The 22178-nt window shown below is 39.2% G+C and overlaps 1 protein-coding gene across 1 annotated transcript in view; it reads left to right on the top strand.

Annotated features, from left to right (window-relative positions):
• The window catches only part of LOC128524004 (dynein axonemal heavy chain 7-like), a 57505-nt gene that overhangs the window by 3554 nt on the left and 31773 nt on the right, over positions 1-22178 (top strand). Inside the window, exons 7-35 of the mRNA XM_053496265.1 lie at positions 78-197; positions 508-691; positions 1453-1632; positions 1894-2166; positions 4626-4753; positions 6354-6432; positions 6513-6734; positions 6915-7061; positions 7260-7580; positions 8145-8512; positions 8850-9036; positions 9871-10064; positions 10427-10625; positions 10762-10902; positions 11205-11417; positions 11583-11692; positions 14960-15128; positions 15318-15420; positions 15675-15802; positions 16046-16258; positions 16511-16609; positions 16913-17161; positions 18030-18179; positions 18344-18526; positions 18830-19006; positions 19274-19405; positions 19565-19786; positions 21332-21529; positions 21956-22111. Of these exons, the coding sequence (XP_053352240.1) occupies positions 78-197; positions 508-691; positions 1453-1632; positions 1894-2166; positions 4626-4753; positions 6354-6432; positions 6513-6734; positions 6915-7061; positions 7260-7580; positions 8145-8512; positions 8850-9036; positions 9871-10064; positions 10427-10625; positions 10762-10902; positions 11205-11417; positions 11583-11692; positions 14960-15128; positions 15318-15420; positions 15675-15802; positions 16046-16258; positions 16511-16609; positions 16913-17161; positions 18030-18179; positions 18344-18526; positions 18830-19006; positions 19274-19405; positions 19565-19786; positions 21332-21529; positions 21956-22111 (5245 nt within the window). The remainder of the gene's footprint in view (positions 1-77; positions 198-507; positions 692-1452; positions 1633-1893; positions 2167-4625; positions 4754-6353; positions 6433-6512; positions 6735-6914; positions 7062-7259; positions 7581-8144; positions 8513-8849; positions 9037-9870; positions 10065-10426; positions 10626-10761; positions 10903-11204; positions 11418-11582; positions 11693-14959; positions 15129-15317; positions 15421-15674; positions 15803-16045; positions 16259-16510; positions 16610-16912; positions 17162-18029; positions 18180-18343; positions 18527-18829; positions 19007-19273; positions 19406-19564; positions 19787-21331; positions 21530-21955; positions 22112-22178) is intronic.

The following is a 22178-nucleotide window of genomic DNA, read 5'->3' as shown; positions in this document are numbered from 1 at the left end:
TTGTGCCACTCCATTTCCCTTTTTCACTTTCTTCCACTGTTTAACCTTAAATTATCCACCTTACTCTTTTTGCACAGGAATTTACGTTTTCTTGAAGTTACAGAGTTCCATAACAGAGATGAGGCTTTGGAGCTCTTCGTCTTCCACCAGATTGTCAGCCAACACATTGATAGTGCTCAGTCCACTCTGTTAAACAAGTATGTAAACTGCTACTTTTACGTCCCACCACGTACCACCAATAAAATATTATACCCTTGTTATTTAGGTTAAAGCACAGACTTCTTTTCAAATTTTTGTTTAAAATGGAATAAAAACTAAAAACAATTATTTTTCTCAGCTCAATTTCTATAATTCATATAAACCAAGTATATTATGTCAGATTTTTTGTGAGTGTAAGAAATGGAAATTGTCTAGGTTAATGTAACGTCTAATTGGAACTGGTAGAGCGAATAGGACAGTTTAGTTTGTACAGCAGAAATATATATTTTTTTTAAATGTGTAAAACAGGTGGATTCCTGAGGTGCAACAAATCTGCAACCAGGGAAGCCAGTGCAACTTGTTACCCAACAGCACTGATCCATTATGGTTGCAGTCGTTCTTCAACTGCGCAGCTGCTCTAATGTCTTCTCAGCTCCAGAATTTGGCCCTGGAGTCCATTTATGACTACACTCGCCTGATAGTTCCAGATCCAGTAAGACATACATTGCATGCTTTGTGCTAATGTTAACTTTTTAAACTTTCAGCTTATTATTTGGTTGTAACCCTGAAAGTACAGTGCTGGGAATTTATTCAGCAATGGCAGTGATTCAAACTGAAGTAGTAAAAGTAATACAATTGAAGAATTAGGAGAATTAAGAGGTTATTTTTCACATTGATGTGGATCACATTTTTAACATCATGTTTACTTGTTCCAGTCACTCCTGTATCTTCAGTCAAAAAGTTTCCTCATTTCATTCAGAATATGCTTTGGTGTCATTCTGCCTATTATTATTTCCACTTGCTAGTGCACCTTATGTATAGTTTCTTGAGTTCTCATTTTCCTACCTGTAGTTACAGTATAAGCTCACTTCTCTGCTATTGTTAGATTTTGTTTGACAAATTATTGCGACTTGCAATCATTTTTTTCACAAAGTTAATTTCTTTCATCTTAAAAAAAGTTAATCTTTCAAGTTTTGTTAATCATTGTTTTTTAATTACATTCGTAATACCAGATTTACTATTGTATGCTATATTGTAGCATCACTATATGTCATATTTAACTGAAAAGGCATTTGGGCTTGCCACATGTACCTAATATGATCCTTTAATTTGTCTCACCTGGTGTGCATTATACTACTGTAGGAATGTGCTTTCTGGGTAACACCTTTTTCTCTTGTTTTTCATCTTGTGTGTTTGTGCATCTTTTGTTTAAGAATCCGGTATATAATTAATTCATGCTGTCTTTCTGTAAAGCATTCAGTAAAAGCCTATGAGCATCCTGGATTTGTTCTACGATTGATCGTGAAGCAGAACAAGATAGTATTTGAGCCAGAATTCAAGGACTTTGAGGACATTTTGCTGAAGGTCTATGATGCTATGTTGACATGCATTAGCTCAGTCCCTCGAGTCGAGACAAATATGTACTCAGAATGGGTAAGAGTCTGTACTCTTTTTATTTGTAAAAGCTTTCTCTAAAGCAAATAAACATTTTTGTACCCTTTCTGCAAAACACCACTTTGTAAGGAATGCTAATCATTTAAGCATGTTTAAATGGTACATTTTGGTGGTAAAGGGTCATAAACTGATAGTAATTGGAACAAATAAAAATGACTTTTATGGACAACAATGATCATGCGTTTAAGTGGAATGATTACTATCTATTTTCCACACAATCCTTTTTTGTTGTTGTTGTAGCCAGGCACAGAGGATGGCAAAATCCTGAAACCCATCATCCGGCCTGAGATGCTGCAGGCACGAAAGGATGAAATTCAGCGCATGATACATGAAGAGAGCATTTTGCCAACTGAACATGTGCGCCTTTATGACAAATTTGCTCTCCTGGTATCGCAAGAGGCCAATCAGGATGTAGAGCAGTTCCTGACAGAGGAACACACCTACCAGGACTTGATAACGGAGGTGACACGCTACCAGGACCTGGCTGATGAGATCCAGTATGACTACTGCAAGGTCAGTTTAGGGCTCATTCCATAATCGCAGGTACATTTCATATCAAGTAAATAAATCAGTATTGTTTTTTGATAAATAAACTATATTTTTCTGTAATATACCCCTTATGTGCTGAAATCATCAATTGGCAAGATTAAACTTGTGATTTAAAAAAACTAATTTTTTAAGATAAAAATATAGTGCAATGAAGCTGATGAATTAAAATGTGTGGATTAAAAAACATTACAACAAAGATCAATAATTTATTGAACCTCTATGTTAAATTTTAAAACTATAGTGTCTGTGGTGTCTCTTTGGTGTAGATATACGTGTGTCTAATTGGTGTCTGTAGCCCAGATGTGTGCCTTATCTGTCTTTCTCCAGTCCAGATGTGTCTGTGATGTGTCTCCAATCCAGAGTCTCTGTAGTATTTCTATTAGAGTTCTACCCAACATATCTGATTAATTTCATTTCATTTTTATTTCTTGTTCTTTTGTGTTTCTTCTTTTCATTCACGAAACAGTTATTTTTTAATGATCCAACTTACTGTATAGTCACTTTTATTTTGTGTTTTTTTTTTTTTTTTTTTTTTTGCTCTTCCGTATTGCTTTTGATTTCAGTCACAAATCACCATCATGCTAATGCAATGTTTTTTCGGCAATTCCTATTTAGTTACTGTGTAATTTCTGTTTCATAGATGTTTATAAATAGCATTCAATGTGGGCATAAATTATGACAATAAACTGCCAACATTATCAATTGTGTTAATTTTGTCAACTGTGTTACAGTTGATGGGTAACAGGTGACGGTAAAACATTTCAGCCATCTTAAGGCATAATGACCTCAGATCATTCACCACATAACCTTGAATAACCGATTTAAACATCTAAAGCAAGTTTACAAGAACGTGTTGATAACAGTTGACGATTAAATAATACATTATTGTATTGTATTTAAAACACGATTAAATAACACACAATAATATTGATAAAATATTGAAGAGGAGTAGAAATTTACCACACTGTTTTCGAATCATGCTGTTGGACATTGGTAACACAGTTGACAGGGATTTCTCGTACTCACACAAAGTGGATATAAAATTTAAATGAATTAACAATCATTTAAAAAAAAAAATATACAAAACGTGTTCATTAGAGTAAATTCTAAGAGCCAAACCAGAAATTTAAAAAATCGGACAGCACAAAAATAGAAAATTCCAGTACATAGTATGCTTTTTTTTTGCTAAATAAATTATGTGATCTACAGTATTGACTTTTTGTATTAAATAAAGGAGAAATATAGTCCAATATAAAACTCAGCATTGCTTTAAATAAGTAGTAGTAAATTTGATGAATACAGCCCATGGACATGACATGTACGCCTAATTATGAATTAGCCTTAGGTGCGGCAGGTGTATGTTTGTCTGAAGCACCACTGTCATGATTCGGGTGGTTCTGGCTGTTGTAGTTGCCGTGGGCACAAACGGGCAGGCATAGGCGCAGAGGGGTGTTTTTAAACAAGAGTCCTTTTATTAAACATAAAGCATGAACACTGAAGAAACAAAACCAACAAACAAACTCACTCAACTATAAACAGAGGCTCTAGGACATGACACACAGGACTGAGACTTTATGACGAAACATAAGCTCTATGACTAAACATACAATGCATAGGCTCCATGGCGAAACATACACTGCATAGGCTATAGGCATGGAGCTGACGCGGGACAAGACAGGCATAGAGACACGGAGGGACACTGAGAGACTGGAGAGACAGACTAGGGATTTGGGACACAGACTCGGGATATGGCAATTTAGCTAAGCACGGCTATTAGCTAAACATGCTAACTAGCTAACCATGGCTATTAGCTACACATGGCCTTAGCTGAACATGATAACTAGCTAACCATAGCTAGTAGTTAAGCATGGCACTTGAGCCTCTTTTAACCAATATTGAACAAAACGTAAATACACATAAACTGTAAATGGAAAAAACAAAGTATACAAAACAAAACATCCACTTACATGGCTGTGATTATAAATCAACAATGCTCAAACCAGTTTCCCAGACTAACCAGCTATTTATAAAAGTTTTAATCACCTGCCTCGGATCAGGTGAGCTACCTCATTACCTGACCAGGGTGCCTTCTGGGAAACTGAGTCTGCAAACCAAAACTATAAAAAAACAAAAACAGTTGCCTCTAGTGGCGAACCCTTACAACCACAACATTCTTTGAAGGCTAAGATTTAAATTATTAGTTTCTAAACAGGTTAAACATTATGTAAAAGTGCGGTCCGGAAAGGTCCAACAACTATAAATCAGCAAATGTAGAAAAATAGCTTATGTGATACTAAGTTTAATATTCATAACAATATATATTGTAATTATATATATATTATATTTTATGAGATTTTATTGAACACCATTAATACAGTCAGAGTTTCATACAGGGTTTTTTCCATTGTTGTTAAATTGGACAGGTCTTACGCATCGGTATGTTTGAAGTACACTGCCAGGAGCTTATCCGTGTACTAGTCAATTGTGCGGAGGGACTCAGGAGGAGACTGGTCGCCCGTCTACTAAAGGACCATCACACTTGCAGTAAAAAGTGAGTGCTAATATTGTCTTACTGTTGCAATCCACTACACAATTGAAATTAAATCAATTTTAATAAATATTCTATCTATGACCAACAGCACAGAAGTGCTTTTTTATTAGAAGAACACAAAAATTTTAAAAATCCAGTTTAATCTGTATTAAGTAATCTGTAGTAAAAGTCTGATTATTCTGTGTTTGACAATGTAACCTTAACCACCTGTTTTCAACACATAATTGCTCAAAACAAGCCTTTTGAGCGTGGCATGGTTGTTGGTGCCAGACAGGCCGGTCTGAGTATTTCACAATCTGCTCAGTTACTTGGATTTTCACCCACAACCATTTCTAGGGTTTACAAAGAATGGTGTGAAAAGGGAAAAACATCCAGTATACGGCAGTCCTCTGGGTGAAAATACCTTGTTGATGCTAGAGGTCAGAGGAGAATGGGCCGACTGATTCAAGCTGATAGAAGAGCAACTTAAAAAATAACTAAAATAACCACTCGTTACAACCGAGGAATACAGCAAAGCATTTGTGAAGCCACAACACGCACAACCTTAAGGCGGATGGGTTACAACAGCAGAAGACCCCACCGGGTACCACTCATCTCCATTACAAATAGGAAAAAGAGGCTACAATTTGCATGACCTCACTAAAATTGGACAGTTGAAGACTGGAAAAATGTTGCCTGGTCTAATGAGTCTCGATTTCTGTTGAGACATTCAAATGGTAGGGTCAGAATTTGGCGTAAACAGAATGAGAACATGGATCCATCATGCCTTGTTACCACTGTGCAGGCTGCTGGTGGTGGTGTAATGGTGTGGGGGATGTTTTCTTGGCACACTTTAGGCCCCTTAGTGCCAATTGGGCATCGTTTAAATGCCACGGGCTACCTGAGCATTGTTTCTGACCATGTCCATCCCTTTATAACCACCATGTACCCATCCTCTGATGGCTACATCCAGCAGGATAATGCACCATGTCACAAAGCTCAAATCATTTTAAATTGGTTTCTTGAACATGACAATGAGTTACCACTGTACCAAAATGGCCACCAAAGTCACCAGATCTCAACCCAGTAGAGCATCTTTGGGATGTGGTGGAACGGGAGCTTCATGCCCTAGATGTGCATCCCACAAATCTCCATCAACTGCAAGATGCTATCCTATATACATATACATACATACATACACTGCCGTTCAAAAGTTTGGAGTCACTTTCTAACTCCATGATTATTTCTAACGCCTCTAATCTGAGGTGCTGTTAACTGGTCATTTTTCAGGCTGATATCTCTAAATGAACTTCTCGTCTGCGGCAGAGGTAGGTTTTGGGCACTTGATAATACTGTTCTTGCAAGAACTATTACAGAAAGGCTGACCTCTGTGTCTTAAAATAACAATTAACTTTTGTTTTTTTTGTTGTTACGTAATTACCTAATTCCATATGTGTTATTTTATAGTTTTGAAATCCCCAGTAGAATATAGAAAATAAATTACTAAACAAAAAAGAAAGAAATATATATGTATATATATGTCAAATTAATACAGTCTTGTTCTTTAACATTCCTCACCCCTGTGTGTGTGTTTCTGTTCGTGTGTCTCCAATACCTACAGATTATATGAAGAATTTGAGGTGATCCAGGCAAAAGCCAAGAGCATTCCTTCAAACACACAAGAGCTTGTTGCTCTTAAGGTGATCCTGTATTTCCAGATTTATTACCGCTTATTAGATCTAAGTTCTAACATTCCTATTCCTACTTTTTCCTATTACAGGACTACGTCAGTAAGGTTAAAGATCAAGACATTCCCAAACTGCAGCACCAGCTCAGCGATTGCAGCAATCGTATCAGCTTCTTGGCTGGTTATGGGCTTTCTCCAATGGACATAATCCAAAACAGGAAGACCTTCCAGTGTTATATGAGCATGCCTTTCATCTTCAGCAAACACGAGGAGATTGTTAAGGAGAAGACTGTGGAATTACAGGATTTCCTTAAGGTAGGAAAAACAATAAAATCACATGGAAGAAAAATGACCTAAATTTAAAATAACCCAAACATTAATCTCGAAGACCCAGTTGTATTAACACAGTTTTACACACAAATGTACAATGGTCACAACAATGAGGTGTGTTAGCATTTATAATCTGATATTAATGTCTTTATTAATTGCTCACAGCTGCGGTGCAAGAAGTTTGAGGAAGAACTGGAAAGCTATGCCAAGCAGGTGGAGGAGTTTCCCTCTTTTGGGGATCCTTCTCAACTTAGCATATATCTAAAAAAGGCCCAGATGCTCAATTCCAGGCTGGAGACTGCCATCGAGAAAGTAAGTTCATAAAAATTATGCCTCATTATAGACTGTTAATCTTAAACTCTAACTGTTTTAAAAAAAATCAGTTTCATAGTCCTATATTTCCTATATTCTCTAACCTTGGCTTTGCTGATTTTTTTTTAAAAATCTGCAAAATCAGATTGACCTGAGCATCTGTTTTTACCTGTGTTTTTTTTTATTCTTCTTCCCAAGATTGAGGGCTTTAATAAGGAGGAAGATGTATTTGGATGGCAGATTACGCAGTACCCTCAATGCAAGACAATCCATGACCAGCTTATCCCCTACCTTCGCTTGTATCAGACCGCTGCAGAGTTTCAGACTGAACATCGCCGATGGCTTAAAGGCCCCCTCACATCCCTCAACCCTGACAAGGTGGAGGGTGATGTCAGTAACTACTGGCGCTCATTTAACAAAATGGAAAAAGGTTTACACGACTCACCAATGGCTCTTCAGCTCATTTCCCATGTCAAGACTCAAGTTGAGGACTTTAAGCAGCACATCCCCTTAGTTCAGGTACTGCACAGAGATAAATAAATAATAAATATTTAGATGACATAATGGATCAGTTGTCCCACAAAAACCTTGAAAATGTCTATAGTATGTTGCACATACATTGATTTAATGTGCCATGTTGCTCCTTTTTGATCTAAAGTGATTGACGGTCTTGTCAAATATTTCTTAGTACTTGAAGTCTCTGAATATACTGTATTTCCGAATGTGACTACTCTGTATTTTAAGAAGCTATTAATTCTTTCTCTAGTCCTAATTTTATGTGGATAATTTCTCACCTTTATGACATGAATTCAAAAGCATAGAGAGATTTTGGTAAACGTTATTTCGTTAGTGGCTTAGTGGATGGCTTTTTCAGATACCTAATGGAAACACATATAAAAATGACCGAAAAAGTTCATTTTAAATAAGCTTTAACATGGTCTACTTCATTTTAGCCCAATCAAGAATTCATGGAGCACAAAAGGACACAGTTAATATAATACTTTACTGTTTCTTGGTGGCCCAGCTGGATTAATGTCTTTAATGTATAACATTACTTTCACAAAAAATGTCTCTCTCATCCAGGTGCTGTGTAATCCAGGCTTGCAAGACCGCCACTGGGAGGCCTTGTCAGCCGTGGTGGGTTTCCCCCTCAAGCCTTCAGAAAAGGACGCCCATATGTCCCACTTCATTTCTATGAACCTTGAGGTCCACTTGCCCAAGTTTGAGGGCATCAATGAAGCAGCCAGCAAAGAGTACTCACTGGAGAAGGCCATGGAGAGTATGGTTGAGGAATGGGCAGAAATTAACTTCAACCTGTTACCCTACCGTGAGTCTGGCACATCCATTCTGTCCTCAGTGGATGAGATCCAAATGCTGCTGGATGATCATATAGTCAAGACACAGACAATGCGTGGCTCATCCTTCATTAAACCTTTTGAGGTGGAGATACTGTAAGTGATTTTTACGACAATTACAAACAAAAAAAGCTTACGGAGAAAAACTCTAATTAGTCTAGCTAATATAACTTACATGCACAGATAAAATTCTGCAGAAATAAAGCTTAAAGCAGTCATCTAAAATGATTAAAAAAAAGCAAAAATACTGATGGAATATTCCAAAAGCCAACATCATAATAACCACGGTTTTCAGTATCTTTTAGAGACATTTAAAGGATATCTACATTGCAAAATCTTAGTAAATAGATTATGGGCTATCAACCACTGTTTTATATTCTTAGTTAGAAATTAATATGCCAAAATAAATATGTTGTTTGGGTTTGTGTTGTAGAGACTGGGAGGGAAAACTGCTGCTGCTGCAAAATATTTTAGACGAGTGGCTGAAGGTGCAGTGCACATGGCTCTACCTCGAGCCCATTTTCAGTTCTCCAGACATCATGGCCCAGATGCCAGAGGAGGGACGTTGCTTTACCACGGTGGATAAAGTCTGGAAGGACCTCATGAAACAAGTCAGCCTGGTAGGTTTATCGATATCTGTCTGCCATGTGGAATCATCCCATGTTGGGAATCAAACCTGTGCCTAAACCCCAGCCACTGGATTTAGTGCTGGGCCCAAGCCTGGATGAAATGGGAGGGTTGTTTTCAAAAAGGGCATCCAGCGTAGAAAAACTGTGCCAAGCTTGTACTGTACTGTATATGTGGACTGGATGGTTCGCTGTGGTGGCCCCTTGCAGGGAGAAGCCGAAAGACCAACAACAAATATATACAGAAAAAGAGAGAGTTCTCAGGTTACTCGTAAAATGGTATAATAGTACAATGGCCAAGGCGGCACAGTGGTGTAGTGGACGTCACCTTGCACCTCCAGGGTCTGGGTTCCATTCCCAGCCATGTTTGATTTCCATCTCTGTGTGCATGGAGTTTGCATGTTTTCTCTTGCAATCCTTGGTGGATTGGCACCCTGACCAAGGTGTACCCCGCCTCATAATCCAAGTCTCATGGGCTGAAGGCCCCCCGCGACCCTGAATAGAGTATAAAGCAGTATAGAAGATGAGTAAGTGAGTGAGTGGGTACAGTGGCCTAATGATATATACTTAATTGTTATACAGTATGATGTTCCTGTTGTCCTAATTAACTGAATCTCAGGCATTTGTAAATCATTAATAAATGGTCAGTCAGTGTTAAGTGTGTTATAGAAATGTAATTGATGCGGAATTGGTGTTTAATTGCAGAATTAAAACCATAACTTGGAAGTAGTGCAGCTGGAATGTAGTACTTTTACAGTTGTCTAAGCTTAATAATTTTAAATCAGGCATTCACACTGACTCTAAAGCCTATTTTCTTTCTTGCTTTAGGACACCCGTGTCCTGGCTGTGGTGGGCATCGATGCGATGTTACACAGCCTTAAGAAGAGTACCGAGCTCCTGGAGCTTATCCTGAAAGGCCTGAACATATACCTGGAAAAGAAAAGACTCTTTTTCCCTCGCTTCTTCTTTCTGTCCAATGATGAGCTTCTGGAGATTCTGTCTGAGACAAAGGACCCGACCAGGTATGCTATCAAGTCAAATGAAATTCAGTTTGACCAGCCTTTTTGACAAAAGGACATTTAAAATCAAAAATATTTTAAATGACCGTAGGTGTTTTTAAATTAAACTTGGTAGTTTAGTATGGTATAAACCAAATACCAGTAGCTGGAAACTAATGGGCAGTGGTTATACTGGGATAAAAATATTAAATAAATAGGCTGGAAGCTTTAATGTTAACAGTCAATACATGAGAGATTGCATCAGTTAGAGAACATCTTGGCAATTAAACATTCCATTTGAAATAGATAACAGGACATTTAATTACCATAAGGCCACAGTAGATACAGTGTTAGACCTATTCTCTATTTCTTTGTGCGTCCTCCAGAGTTCAGCCTCACCTGAAAAAGTGTTTTGAGGGCATTGCCAGAGTTGTGTTCACTGATGAGCTGGACATTACACACATGAAGAGCAGCGAGGGAGAGATGGTGGAACTATTGGACATCATCTCTACTTCTGAAGCCCATGGCCAAGTCGAGATTTGGCTCTCCCAGCTGGAGAGTGGCATGCTGAAATCGCTACACAAGGTACCAGACAGTTTCAGTTGGGATTGATTTCTGTTTTTGGTACCCATTTTAGTCCCTGCATGTATGTACATACAGTATTTTAAAGATCATAAAAGTTTCTATATAAATAAACTTTGTATTTGATTGTGATTTGCAGGTGATAGCTGAGGCGTTTGAAGCGTACCCAAAAGATCAGCGTAATGACTGGGTGAGAGCCTGGCCAGGTCAGACAGTACTGTGTGTGTCTCAGGTATACTGGACCAAACACATCCATGAAGCCTTGGCTAAGGGACCACAGGTCTGTACCACACACACACATCTATCTATCTATCTATCTATCTATCTATCTATCTATCTATCTATCTATCTATCTATCCATCCATCCATCCATCCATCCATCCATCCATCCATCCATCCATCCATCCACAGTATCTAAACAGGCGGCACAGTGGTGTAGTGGTTAGCACTGTCGCTTTGCACCTTCAGGAAAAGCCACTAACATAAATAGGCATTTAACCATTATAATGTTGATTTACTGCCTTTATTATTTTCCTTTTAGTATAAGCATAGTCTTATGTTTTCTGCTAATTTCTTTGTTAGGCTCTGAAGGCTTACTTGGATCAGAACAACAAACAGATCGAAGACATAGTGGGACTGGTACGTGGGAAACTGTCCAAACAGAACCGAGTGACTCTGGGAGCGCTGGTGGTGTTGGATGTGCACGCACGTGATGTCTTGGCATTACTTGTTCAGCAAGGTGTAGACGACGAGAACAACTTTGAGTGGCTAAGCCAGCTGCGTTATTACTGGGAAGTGAGTGTGTGTGTAATTTGTATATGCTTAGAGAAAATTTTGTGTCTTTCTTAAATTAAAAAAATCACTTTGAAATAACATGGCTGATATCTTCTAGGGCTTTATCTCTTCCTATATTATGGTCCAAGTGAGGCCAAGTTTCAACATTTCTCTTTACTTTTGCAGGAGGACCAACTCCAAACCAAAATGATTAATGCCGGCCTGGCTTATGGCTACGAGTACCTGGGTAACACACCTCGTCTGGTCATCACCCCTCTCACTGATCGCTGCTACAGGTCAGAACAACTTCATGCTAAATTTTAAACACACACTGCAGAGGTTTGTCCCTTACGTTCCTCTGTACAGGTATTTCTGTAGAATCCAGATCGTGTTTTTAGTCTTTGTATTGCTTTTCTCAAAATTTTGTTACTTGCAACCTGTGCAAATATATGTAAATAAATACATTAAATGTATATTATGATTTAGTTCAATGCAACCACAGGGGGGGCGCAATCCAGTGTCTTCTTGTGCCAGTCCCAAGTCTGGATAAATGCAGAGGGTTGTGTCAGGAAGGGCTTCCGACGTAAAACATCTGCCAAATCAATGATGCGAATCAAGAATATAATTCCCATACCGGATCGGTCGTGGCCCGGGTTAACAACGACCGCCACTGGTGCTGTTGACCTACAGGGTGCTGGTGGAAATTGGGCTACTGTTGGTCGAAAAAGGAGAGGAGGAAGGCGTGTTCGAAAGCAGAGAGAGAAGAGGAAAGGCAAGAGTTTAGGAGTGATAGTAGGGACTTTGAATGTTGGGACCATGACAGGGAAGGGAAAAGAGTTAGTTGATATGATGCAGAGAAGGAAGGTGGATATACTGTGTGTCCAGGAGACCAGGTGGAAAGGTAGCAAGGCTAGAAGCTTAGGATCAGGGTTCAAATTGTTTTACCATGGTGTGGATAGGAAAAGAAATGGAGTAGTAGTTATTCTAAAAGAGGAGTTTGTAAGGAATGTTCTAGAGGTAAAGAGAGTATCAGATAGGGTGATGAGTCTGAAGCTGGAAATTGAAGGGATAATGTACAATGTTGTTAGTGGTTATGCCCCACAGGTAGGATGTGAGTTAGAAAAGAAGGAGAAATTCTGGAGTGATGAAGTGATGCAGAGCATCCCCAGAGGTGAAAGAGTGGTGATTGGTGCAGACTTCAATGGACATGTTGGGGAAGGGAACAGAGGTGATGAAAATGTGATGGGCAGGTTTGGTCTTCAGGACAGGAATGTAGAAGGACAGATGGTGGTGGACTTTGCAAAGAGGATGGAAATGGCAGTAATAAATACTTTCTTCCAGAAGAGGCAGGAACATAGGGTGACATATAAGAGTGGAGGCAGAAGCACTCAGGTCGACTACATCTTGTGTCGACGTTGTAACCTGAAAGAGATCAGTGACTGCAAAGTGTTGGTAGGGGAGAGTGTAGCCAGACAACATAGAATGGTAGTTTGTAAAATAACCCTGGTGGTGAGGAAGGCGAAGAGGACAAAGGCAGAGCAGAGGACAAAGTGGTGGAAGCTGAGAAAGGAAGAATGTTGTGAAGTCTTTAGGGAGGAGTTGAGACAGGCTATGGGTGGTCAGGAGGTGCTATCAGTTGACTGGACAACTACAGCCAATGTGATCAGGGAGACAGGTAGGAGGGTACTTGGTGTATCATCAGGTAAGGGGAAAGTGGACAAGGAGACTTGGTGGTGGAATGAGGAAGTCCAGGAGTGTATACAGGGAAAGAGGCTAGATAAGAAGAAGTGGGACACTGAGAGGACTGAAGAGAGTAGACAGGAGTACAGGGAGATGCAGAGTAAGGTGAAGGTAGAGGTGGCAAAGGCCAAACAAAGAGCATATGAGGACTTGTATGCTAGGCTAGACAGTAGGGAGGGAGAGGGGGATCTGTACAGGTTGGCAAGGCAGAGAGATAGAGATGGAAAGGATGTGCAGCAGGTTAGAGTGATTAAAGATAGAGATGAAAATGTAGTGACAGATGCCAGGATGGTGATGGGAAGATGGAAGGAGTACTTTAAGGAGTTGATGAATGAGGAAAACGAAAGAGAACAAAGAGTAGAAGAGGTGACTGTTGTGGAACAGGAAGTAGCAAATATTGGTAGAAGTGAGGTGAGAAGGGTGTTGAAGAGGATGAAGAGTGGAAAGGCTGTTGGTTCTGATGACATACCTGTGGAGGTCTGGAAGTGCTTAGGAGAGGTGGCAGTAGAGTTTTTGACAAGTTTGTTTAACAAGATCTTGGAGAGTGAGAGGATTCCAGAGGAATGGAGGAGAAGTGTATTGGTGCCAATTTTTAAGAACAAGGGAGATGTGCAAAGCTGTGGCAATTATAGAGGTATAAAGCTAATGAGCCAGACAATGAATGGGTCTGCATCAAGGATCGGCTCTAAGCCCCTTTTTATTGGTCTCGTGATGGACAGGATGACAGATGAGGTAAGACAGGAGTCCCCATGGACTATGATGTTTGCAGATGACATTGTGCTCTGTAGCGAGAGCAGGGAACAGGTGGAGGAAAATTTGGAGAGGTGGAGGTATGCTCTGGAAAGCAGAGGAATGAAGGTTAGCCGCAGCAAGACGGAATACATGTGTGTAAATGAGAGGGACCCAGGAGGATCGGTGAGGCTACAGGGAGCAGAGGTAAAGAAGGTGCAGGATTTTAAGAACTTAGGGTCAACGGTCCAGAGCAATGGAGAGTGTGGAAAGGAGGTGAAGAGGCAGGTACAGGCAGGTTGGAATGGGTGGAGAAAAGTGTCAGGTGTGTTGTGCGATAAAAGAGTATCAGCGAGAATGAAAGGAAAGGTGTACAGGACAGTGGTGAGACCAGCGATGCTCTACGGCTTAGAGACAGTGGCGCTGAAGAAAAGACAGGAGGCAGAGTTGGAGGTAGCAGAGCTGAAGATGTTGAGGTTCTCTTTGGGAGTGACAAGGATGGATAGAATTAAGAATGAGTTTATCAGAGGGACAACCCACGTTAGATGTTTTGGAGATAAAGTCAGAGAGGCCAGATTGAGGTGGTTTGGACATGTTCAGAGGAGAGATTGTAAATATATCGGTAGAAGGATGCTGAGGTTGGAACTGCCAGGCAGGAGGTCTAGAGGAAGACCAAAGAGGAGATTTATGGATGCAGTGAGAGAGGACATGAAGTTAGTTGGTGTAAGAGAAGGGATACAGAGGATAGGGTTAGATGGAGGCAAATGATTCGCTGTGGCGACCCCTAAAAGGGAACAGCCAAAAGACAAAGAAGAAGATATTATGATTTAGTTCACTTATTCAGTTCTGGTTATAATTAAAGGTCCGGATTATTAAATACATTGTATGTAGTTCACTATTGTTAGTAATATTTAATTTTATGTAATGTTGACCTGATGTTTGCCACAATATTATACTGTGACATCAATAGATTAAGGACTTTAGATAATTTTTTATAAAGTTTATAAAATAAATAGGAACCTGATGAAGGTTATATATTTAGTTTATTTTCAACCACCTTGCCAGATTATAACTGTGCATGTCTTTCTCCCTAGAACACTTTTTGGAGCACTCAACCTGCATTTAGGAGGAGCTCCTGAAGGCCCAGCAGGTACGGGGAAAACTGAGACTACTAAAGATCTGGCCAAGGCTGTAGCTAAGCAGTGTGTCGTCTTCAATTGCTCTGATGGCCTTGACTACATTGCCCTTGGAAAGTTCTTCAAGGTCCGTGACATTTACCTGAATTCTCTATTGTCTTTTTAATTACATTTTTTGTGCCGGTCTACAAAAGCAAATAAAATACTTAAATTATGGCACCTGCTTAAAATGTTCTTCACATTAGCAAATGAAGTATGTCATTTGGGGTTATTTTTTTTGTATGGAAAACTTATGGATTTTATCTGCTTGTTGTAGGGCTTGCTAGCTTGTGGTGCTTGGGCATGCTTTGACGAGTTTAACCGTATTGACCTGGAGGTGCTGTCTGTGGTGGCACAACAAATTTTCACCATTCAGAGAGGTGTGTAGATACCAATCTACTGTTGATATGATCACCTTTACAGTCTGGATAGGGGCAGAAAATCCAACACCAGTTTAGATATCAAGTTATATAATGATTTTAAAATGTTGGTCTTTTTGATAATTCTGATAATCAAAATTACAGTAGAAACATATAATATTGATTATGCACTCATTCAAATGAATATTTAGCCCATTAGCATTATGTCTGTGAAAGCACTACAGAAGTTCTAAGAAATCCATGATTCCGTGTAGGAATCGCAAACCATTCCGAGATGCTGATGTTTGAGGGGACGGAGTTAAAGCTCGACCCAACTTGTGCTGTGTTTATCACTATGAACCCTGGATACGCTGGCCGGTCTGAATTGCCTGATAACTTAAAGGTATGACGGGTATAATTAGTCTAGAAATTATTTAATTTTGATAGTATATAATATGCCTTTTTAACTGCACTTTAAATATCATATTTTACCTAAAGGTATTTTAATATCTTACAATACAAAAAAAAAAAAAATGAATTTGACAGACAAACTTATCAATAGAAATGTGCTTCTCTATAATGCAGATTTTGTATGTACTTTATGGGAGTCAATGTAGAACATACGTTTTTAAAATCTTTGCATCAGGCCCTGTTTCGTCCTGTGGCCATGATGGTGCCCGATTACGCCCTGATCGCTGAGATTGTGCTGTACTCTTGTGGTTTTGTAACTGCTCGACCACTCTCAAGAAAGATTGTGGCCACGTATCGACTCTGCTCCGAGCAGCTGTCCTCTCAGAGCCACTATGATTACGGTATGAGGGCCGTCAAATCTGTCCTCACCGCTGCTGGAAACGTAAAGGTAAACCAACTTCATCAGACATTTTGGATGTAAAATATATCTTGGCCAAAACTTACTTAATATTTGTATCTGATAGTAATACTTTGTCTGTCAAAAATCTGTTCCTACACTATTTATTTAAAGTGATTTTGAATGATCAGGGTGAAAAAAAAAGTCCCCTGAAAAGAAATTAAGAGTGCCCTATTCTTTCTATTTGTTTCTTATTCTATTTCTTCCTCTTTCCTTCTCTTACTTGTGTTTAAAATGTCATAGCTTAAGTATCCGGACGAGAATGAGGACATTCTTTTGCTGAGGTCCATCATCGATGTTAACCTTCCCAAGTTTTTGGCCCATGATTTGCCACTGTTTGAGGTAAAATATGCATTAGTATGGTAAAAATCAACATACAGTACATAACCTGTACAGAGGTGCAAACGAATGCTTTTGACATAGTTTATGATTATCTGCTGCAGTCAGAACAAGAAATTCAAGCCAAGGTTTAACTCTTTTAGCTAAAATAGCAGCTATATTAATACCTACAGTAAAATGGGATGCTGATCGGGAAAGTTTTAGTTCATGTTTTTAAGGAATTGAGATTTTAATTTCTAGAATTTAAATAGAATTAAGTTTTTTATTTCTTTTGAATTGACCGTTTACTTGGCTAATCTCCTGTAGGGAATCACTTCAGATCTCTTCCCTGGTATAACACTTCCCAAACCGGACTACACTGTCCTGCTGGAGGCCATAAGCGAGAACTGTGAGAAGATGAACCTGCAGATGACAGATTTCTTTACAGAGAAGATCCTGCAGATTTTTGAGATGATGATAGTGCGTCATGGCTTCATGATGGTGGGAGAACCATTTGGAGGAAAGACATGTGCCTATCGAGTCCTCGCTGCTGCCTTGCATGATGTCTGTGAAAAGGTGACAAGCTTCTATTTTTTATTTGTGCCTGTCATGAATTGTGGGGTTTGTGGGATTGTGGGTGAGGCATAGAACAAACAAAGGAAGTTGGCTTTTTGTTAGAGCATGTTTTAAACAGAACATTTATAACAGACAGGTATCAAAACACAGACTAGGGACTAAACGAACAAAAAGACTAATCAGACTAAACAAACTTGGAGACTAAACAGACGAGGAGCTATGCAGGTTAATATCTAAACAGACTAAGAACTAAACAGACTAGTAGACAAATCAGAGTAGACGACTAAACAGACTACGATCCAAAACAGATTTAAACTTAACAGCTCCAGAAAACAGATGCCAACGAAGCAAAACAACACAAAACAAATGCCCACTTTAAAGAACCAATGCAAGACAGCCCAACAGAACTTAAACAGGCTATTTATAATCAAACTAATGAGTCACCCCGGTTCAGGTGAGCGCTCCCATCACCTGACCGAGGTGTATTCTGGGTAATGCAGTCCAGTATACAAAAACACAAAACAAGTCTCTGAGCGCAAGGCACCCTCTAGGGGTTACCCTGACAGTGCCCAGAAGTGAAAAGTGATTTTTTAAATTATTATTATTATATGATATTCATACATATTATTATTGTGATGCTGGTTAGGATACCTTAGTACAAATTATAACATACAGTGGATTATCCTATATATATATATATATATATATATATATATACATATATATCAACTCCAGAATTATTGTCCCCTTAATAAAATTTTTTACATTTACAGTAATGATATTTTAACAAATGTTAACAGAAAATGAAACAGAAATGTTGGTAAAATATTCCAACTATGTATTGTTATTTTTTTTTCCTTATCTCCAGGGTCTGATGGATGAAAACAAAGTTCAGATCACTGTTATCAACCCCAAGTCTATCACAATGGGTCAGCTGTATGGACAGTTCGACCCTGTGTCTCATGAGTGGTCCGATGGTATACTTGCTGTGAGCTACAGAGTCTTTGCCATCTCTCAGGTACACTTGAATTGAATTGTGCACTTACATTTTCTTTAAATAAGAAAGTTAAGAAATGCCAGAATGGCATACATTTATAAAAAATACTGTAGATTTTAATATGTCCTGATCCTGTGAGAGTTGGTCTGCTGGCCCAGCAATAACACTATTATTCCTCTTTTTAGACTCCAGACAGGAAGTGGTTGATCTTTGATGGCCCTGTGGATGCTGTGTGGATTGAGAACATGAACACAGTACTTGATGACAATAAGAAACTGTGCCTGATGAGTGGTGAGATCATCCAGATGTCTCCTCAAATGAGCCTCATTTTTGAACCCATGGATCTGGAAGTGGCTTCACCTGCTACGGTAAGAGATTCTACGAGTTGATTTCCTGTGTTTATTAATGATTTCCTATGTCTAAAAATTTGTAGTTTGTTGTTTAGGTAAAAAGATGCTAAATAATGTTAAATAACAAGGTAGAAACGTTGGTATTGCAAAGAAAAAAAACCCGAAACGATCCACTGTTATTTCCAGCTGTAAGAAGGAAAGACATAAACCAGAAGCATGTCACAGCCCTTCTAATCCTGTTAGCAGAAAATACATAACTGGACTATCAATAAAATAAGACATTTTTGTACTTTTAAATGTGACATTTATGTTTGTGTGCAGGTGTCTCGGTGTGGAATGATCTACATGGAGCCTCATATGCTGGGCTGGAGGCCGTTAATGGTCTCCTGGCTCAACACCTTGCCTTCCACACTGAGCTTTGTGCAGAAAGACCTTGTTGCCGACCTGTTCGACCGCATGCTGCCACCCTGCCTGCAGCTCATACGCAAAGGGACCAAGGTACTCATGCAATTTAGCGCATAAAATAAACTTTTTCTTCTAGAGAATTTTTTTTTTTTTTTTTTTTTGAGAAAACATATTTAACATCATTAGGACTTATAGGAATATTAGTTTAAGACTTTAAACTCTTTCCAGTTTCAAGTAAAATAAATGTTTAATCTTTACATTTTTGGGTCAGTGTTACTTCTAAGCATTCTTCCGCCATTTTTTTTTAAATATAATCGAGAGATTTACCTCATGCTTTTTTTGTTTTATGACCTACATTAGGAGCTGTCTCCAACATCAGATGCCAACCTTGCACGCTCCCTAATGAACCTCATGGATTGCATGATGGATGAGTTTAAAAATGAAAGCCATATGAAGACCATGAGTGAGAGAGATGTGTCCTCCTGGCTCGAGGTGAGAGAGGACTCAAACCTTAACCACACAAGTACTTCCTAGCATTTTATACACAGAACTCCACATGACCTCCCTGTATACCCAGGTTGCCTAGTATTTTAATAAACACCAAAGTTAAACTAACTTGGTTCTTTATATCTGTCTCTTTCTCTTGGCTAGGGTATTTTTGTGTTCTGCCTGGTGTGGTCGGTGGGTGCCAGCTGCACAGAGCCTGGGAGAGAGAAGTTTGATGCTCTAGCGAGGGAGCTGCTTACAGGTGCTCTGTCTGAGAAGACAAGAGCACATCATGGCATCCTGGAGGAAATAGAGGCACCCAGCAAGCAGCTCACAGTGCCCTTACCTTCTGATGGGTCTCTCTATGATTATTACTTCATCAAAAAGGTTAGTAGCACTGACATTATGGGAAAAGCCTTTTGGATGTTGCCCGTAATTAAAATGTTATCACAACTGAGCCAATGGTTCTTCTCTCTCTTGTGCTGTGGGATTATGGGTAATCGTTTTTCCATGCTCAGTCTTAGTGCACTTGCGTCACTCATATAGTCCATGCATGTTTATACTGTTTATTGTAACATTGTGATCATATGCCTGTGCGCATAAAGCATTTTTTTATTTTGTCTCCCAAGTGTAGTCACAGTTCTTTTTGCAACAACAGCCCCTGTGAAGAAAAAAGTGAAAAATGCTGTTGCAGTTCTGAAATTGAATCTGTTTAACGACAATGCAATGTCACGTTTTCGCGGAATCCTCAAAAGGAGACAAAAGGAAGTGTCATTACAGAGGTTCCCGACAGAGTGCGTCTGTGGGTGTTATAGTCGTCCCACACACTTAGGGCACGAGGCAGGGTACACCCTGGACAGGGTGCCAATCCATCACAGGGCACACACATACACACACTACGGTCAGTTTGGGAACGCCAATTAGCCAACCAGCATATCTTTGGAGGAAACCGGAGAACCCGAAGAAAACCCACCAAGCACGGGTAGAACATGCAAACTCCATGCACACAGAGATGGGAATCAAGCCTGGCCGGGAATCGAACCCGGACCCTGGAGGTGCAAGGCGACAGTGCTAACTACTACACCACTGTGCCGCCCTGTTGCCGCCCACTTCAAAATTGTATTTGAATTTGAACAGAATTTGAATTGTGTATGAAACTAGTTGGCTTTCTAGCTTGAGTTTTGCATAAATAAAACAATACACAGGCAATGTAGACATCTTGAAAGCAATTATAAATTAGACAAAATGTTTAATGTGCACTTTGCACCGTAATTGTTCTTTCCTCAATACATCAGTGACCGAAAATTAGTGTAACACCTGGAATGCGGAGTGATGCATGTAGTTAAACAATCCAGTGGTGTTACCTTGCATTATCACCGTTTTGAAATACCTTTCATCCAGTTAGATTGTTTAGTCAGAACTAACTATTGTACAAATATAATTGATGTCATAGAAGTTTTGAACTGTCATTGTTGTTCTCTCTTTTTTTCACTCTTGATGTTATCATAAAAAGTTTAGTATTTTATAAAGAGCTAGTCTCTGTTAGCGCAAAACAGAGTAATAAACTAAAAGCCTTGAACTTAGCTACTTACAGAAAATAATTAATTAGTATCTGGAGGAAATCCACCAAGCACAGGGAAACAACTCCATGCACACAGACCCAGAGGTGGGAATCTAACCCAGAGCCTGGAGGTGCAAGGCAACAGTGCCAACCTTCTACCTATCTATCTAGCTATAATGAACATGCAGTCCATTTCAGTACAAGGTTTGAAAAAACTGTTTGTTTATGCAATTGCAATTTGGTCTGTTATTTCAAATGAATCTGTTACCCCACGTCTAGGTTCATTAACTGCATAAGTAAATACATATTATTTATTTCTTTCAGATGTAAGGATGTGCATAAGTAAATAAATTAATGTTTGTTTAACTCAGGGTGCAGGCAGATGGGAGCTGTGGATTGAGCAGCTGAAGCAGGCGCCATCGATCCCCAAGGGTGTGCAGTTCAATGAGATTATCGTTCCCACAGCAGATACAGTGCGCTATACAACCCTGATGGAGATGCTAATCACTCACCAGAAGTGCACCATTTTTGTGGGGCCCACAGGAACCGGCAAGAGTGTGTACATCACAGTAAGTGTTTGATGATGGTAAAGTCCTCAAAGGACAGTAAAAACAGCCTGACAAAATTAGATCAATTATAATAAGACAGTATGTATAATATAGTACAAAAATATAGTTTTAGTTTCTGGTGGCGAAGACATTATATTTATAATGTAAAAAAAAAAAGGTTTTAGTGCAGTTGCAACTAAGAAGGTTTCTTACTTACACTTTGAACACCTAATGGCTGCTGGAACTAGTACGTGTATCTGTATGTTGTGTGTGACAGCATGCTTGTGACAATGCACATGACAGCAGCTTGAGACAAACTTCTATTCGTTTGCCTCCTTTAACCTACAATATGAGGCTTTAGACATTTTACGTAAATTCAGATTTTTTTATCTTGCATCTTTGGAATTAATCTGGTGAGATTAACTAACTCTTTTTGTTGTTCTGCAGGACTTTCTGTTAAAGCACCTCAATAAGAATATATACAATCCTCTACTTATCAACTTTTCAGCCCAAACAACAGCCGCTCAGACGCAAAACCTTATCATGTCCAAGCTGGACAAAAGGCGCAAAGGAGTATTTGGTGCCCCACTGGGACAAAAGATGGTATAAATTCTTAATACATTGTACATAATATATGATATTATACACTCAACAAAAATATAAACGCAAC

Source organism: Clarias gariepinus, chromosome 5 (assembly GCF_024256425.1).
Source record: "Clarias gariepinus isolate MV-2021 ecotype Netherlands chromosome 5, CGAR_prim_01v2, whole genome shotgun sequence".
NCBI lineage: Eukaryota > Metazoa > Chordata > Actinopteri > Siluriformes > Clariidae > Clarias > Clarias gariepinus.
The sequence above is the reverse complement of the archived record's forward strand: the minus strand, read 5'-3'. Positions and strand labels throughout refer to the sequence as shown.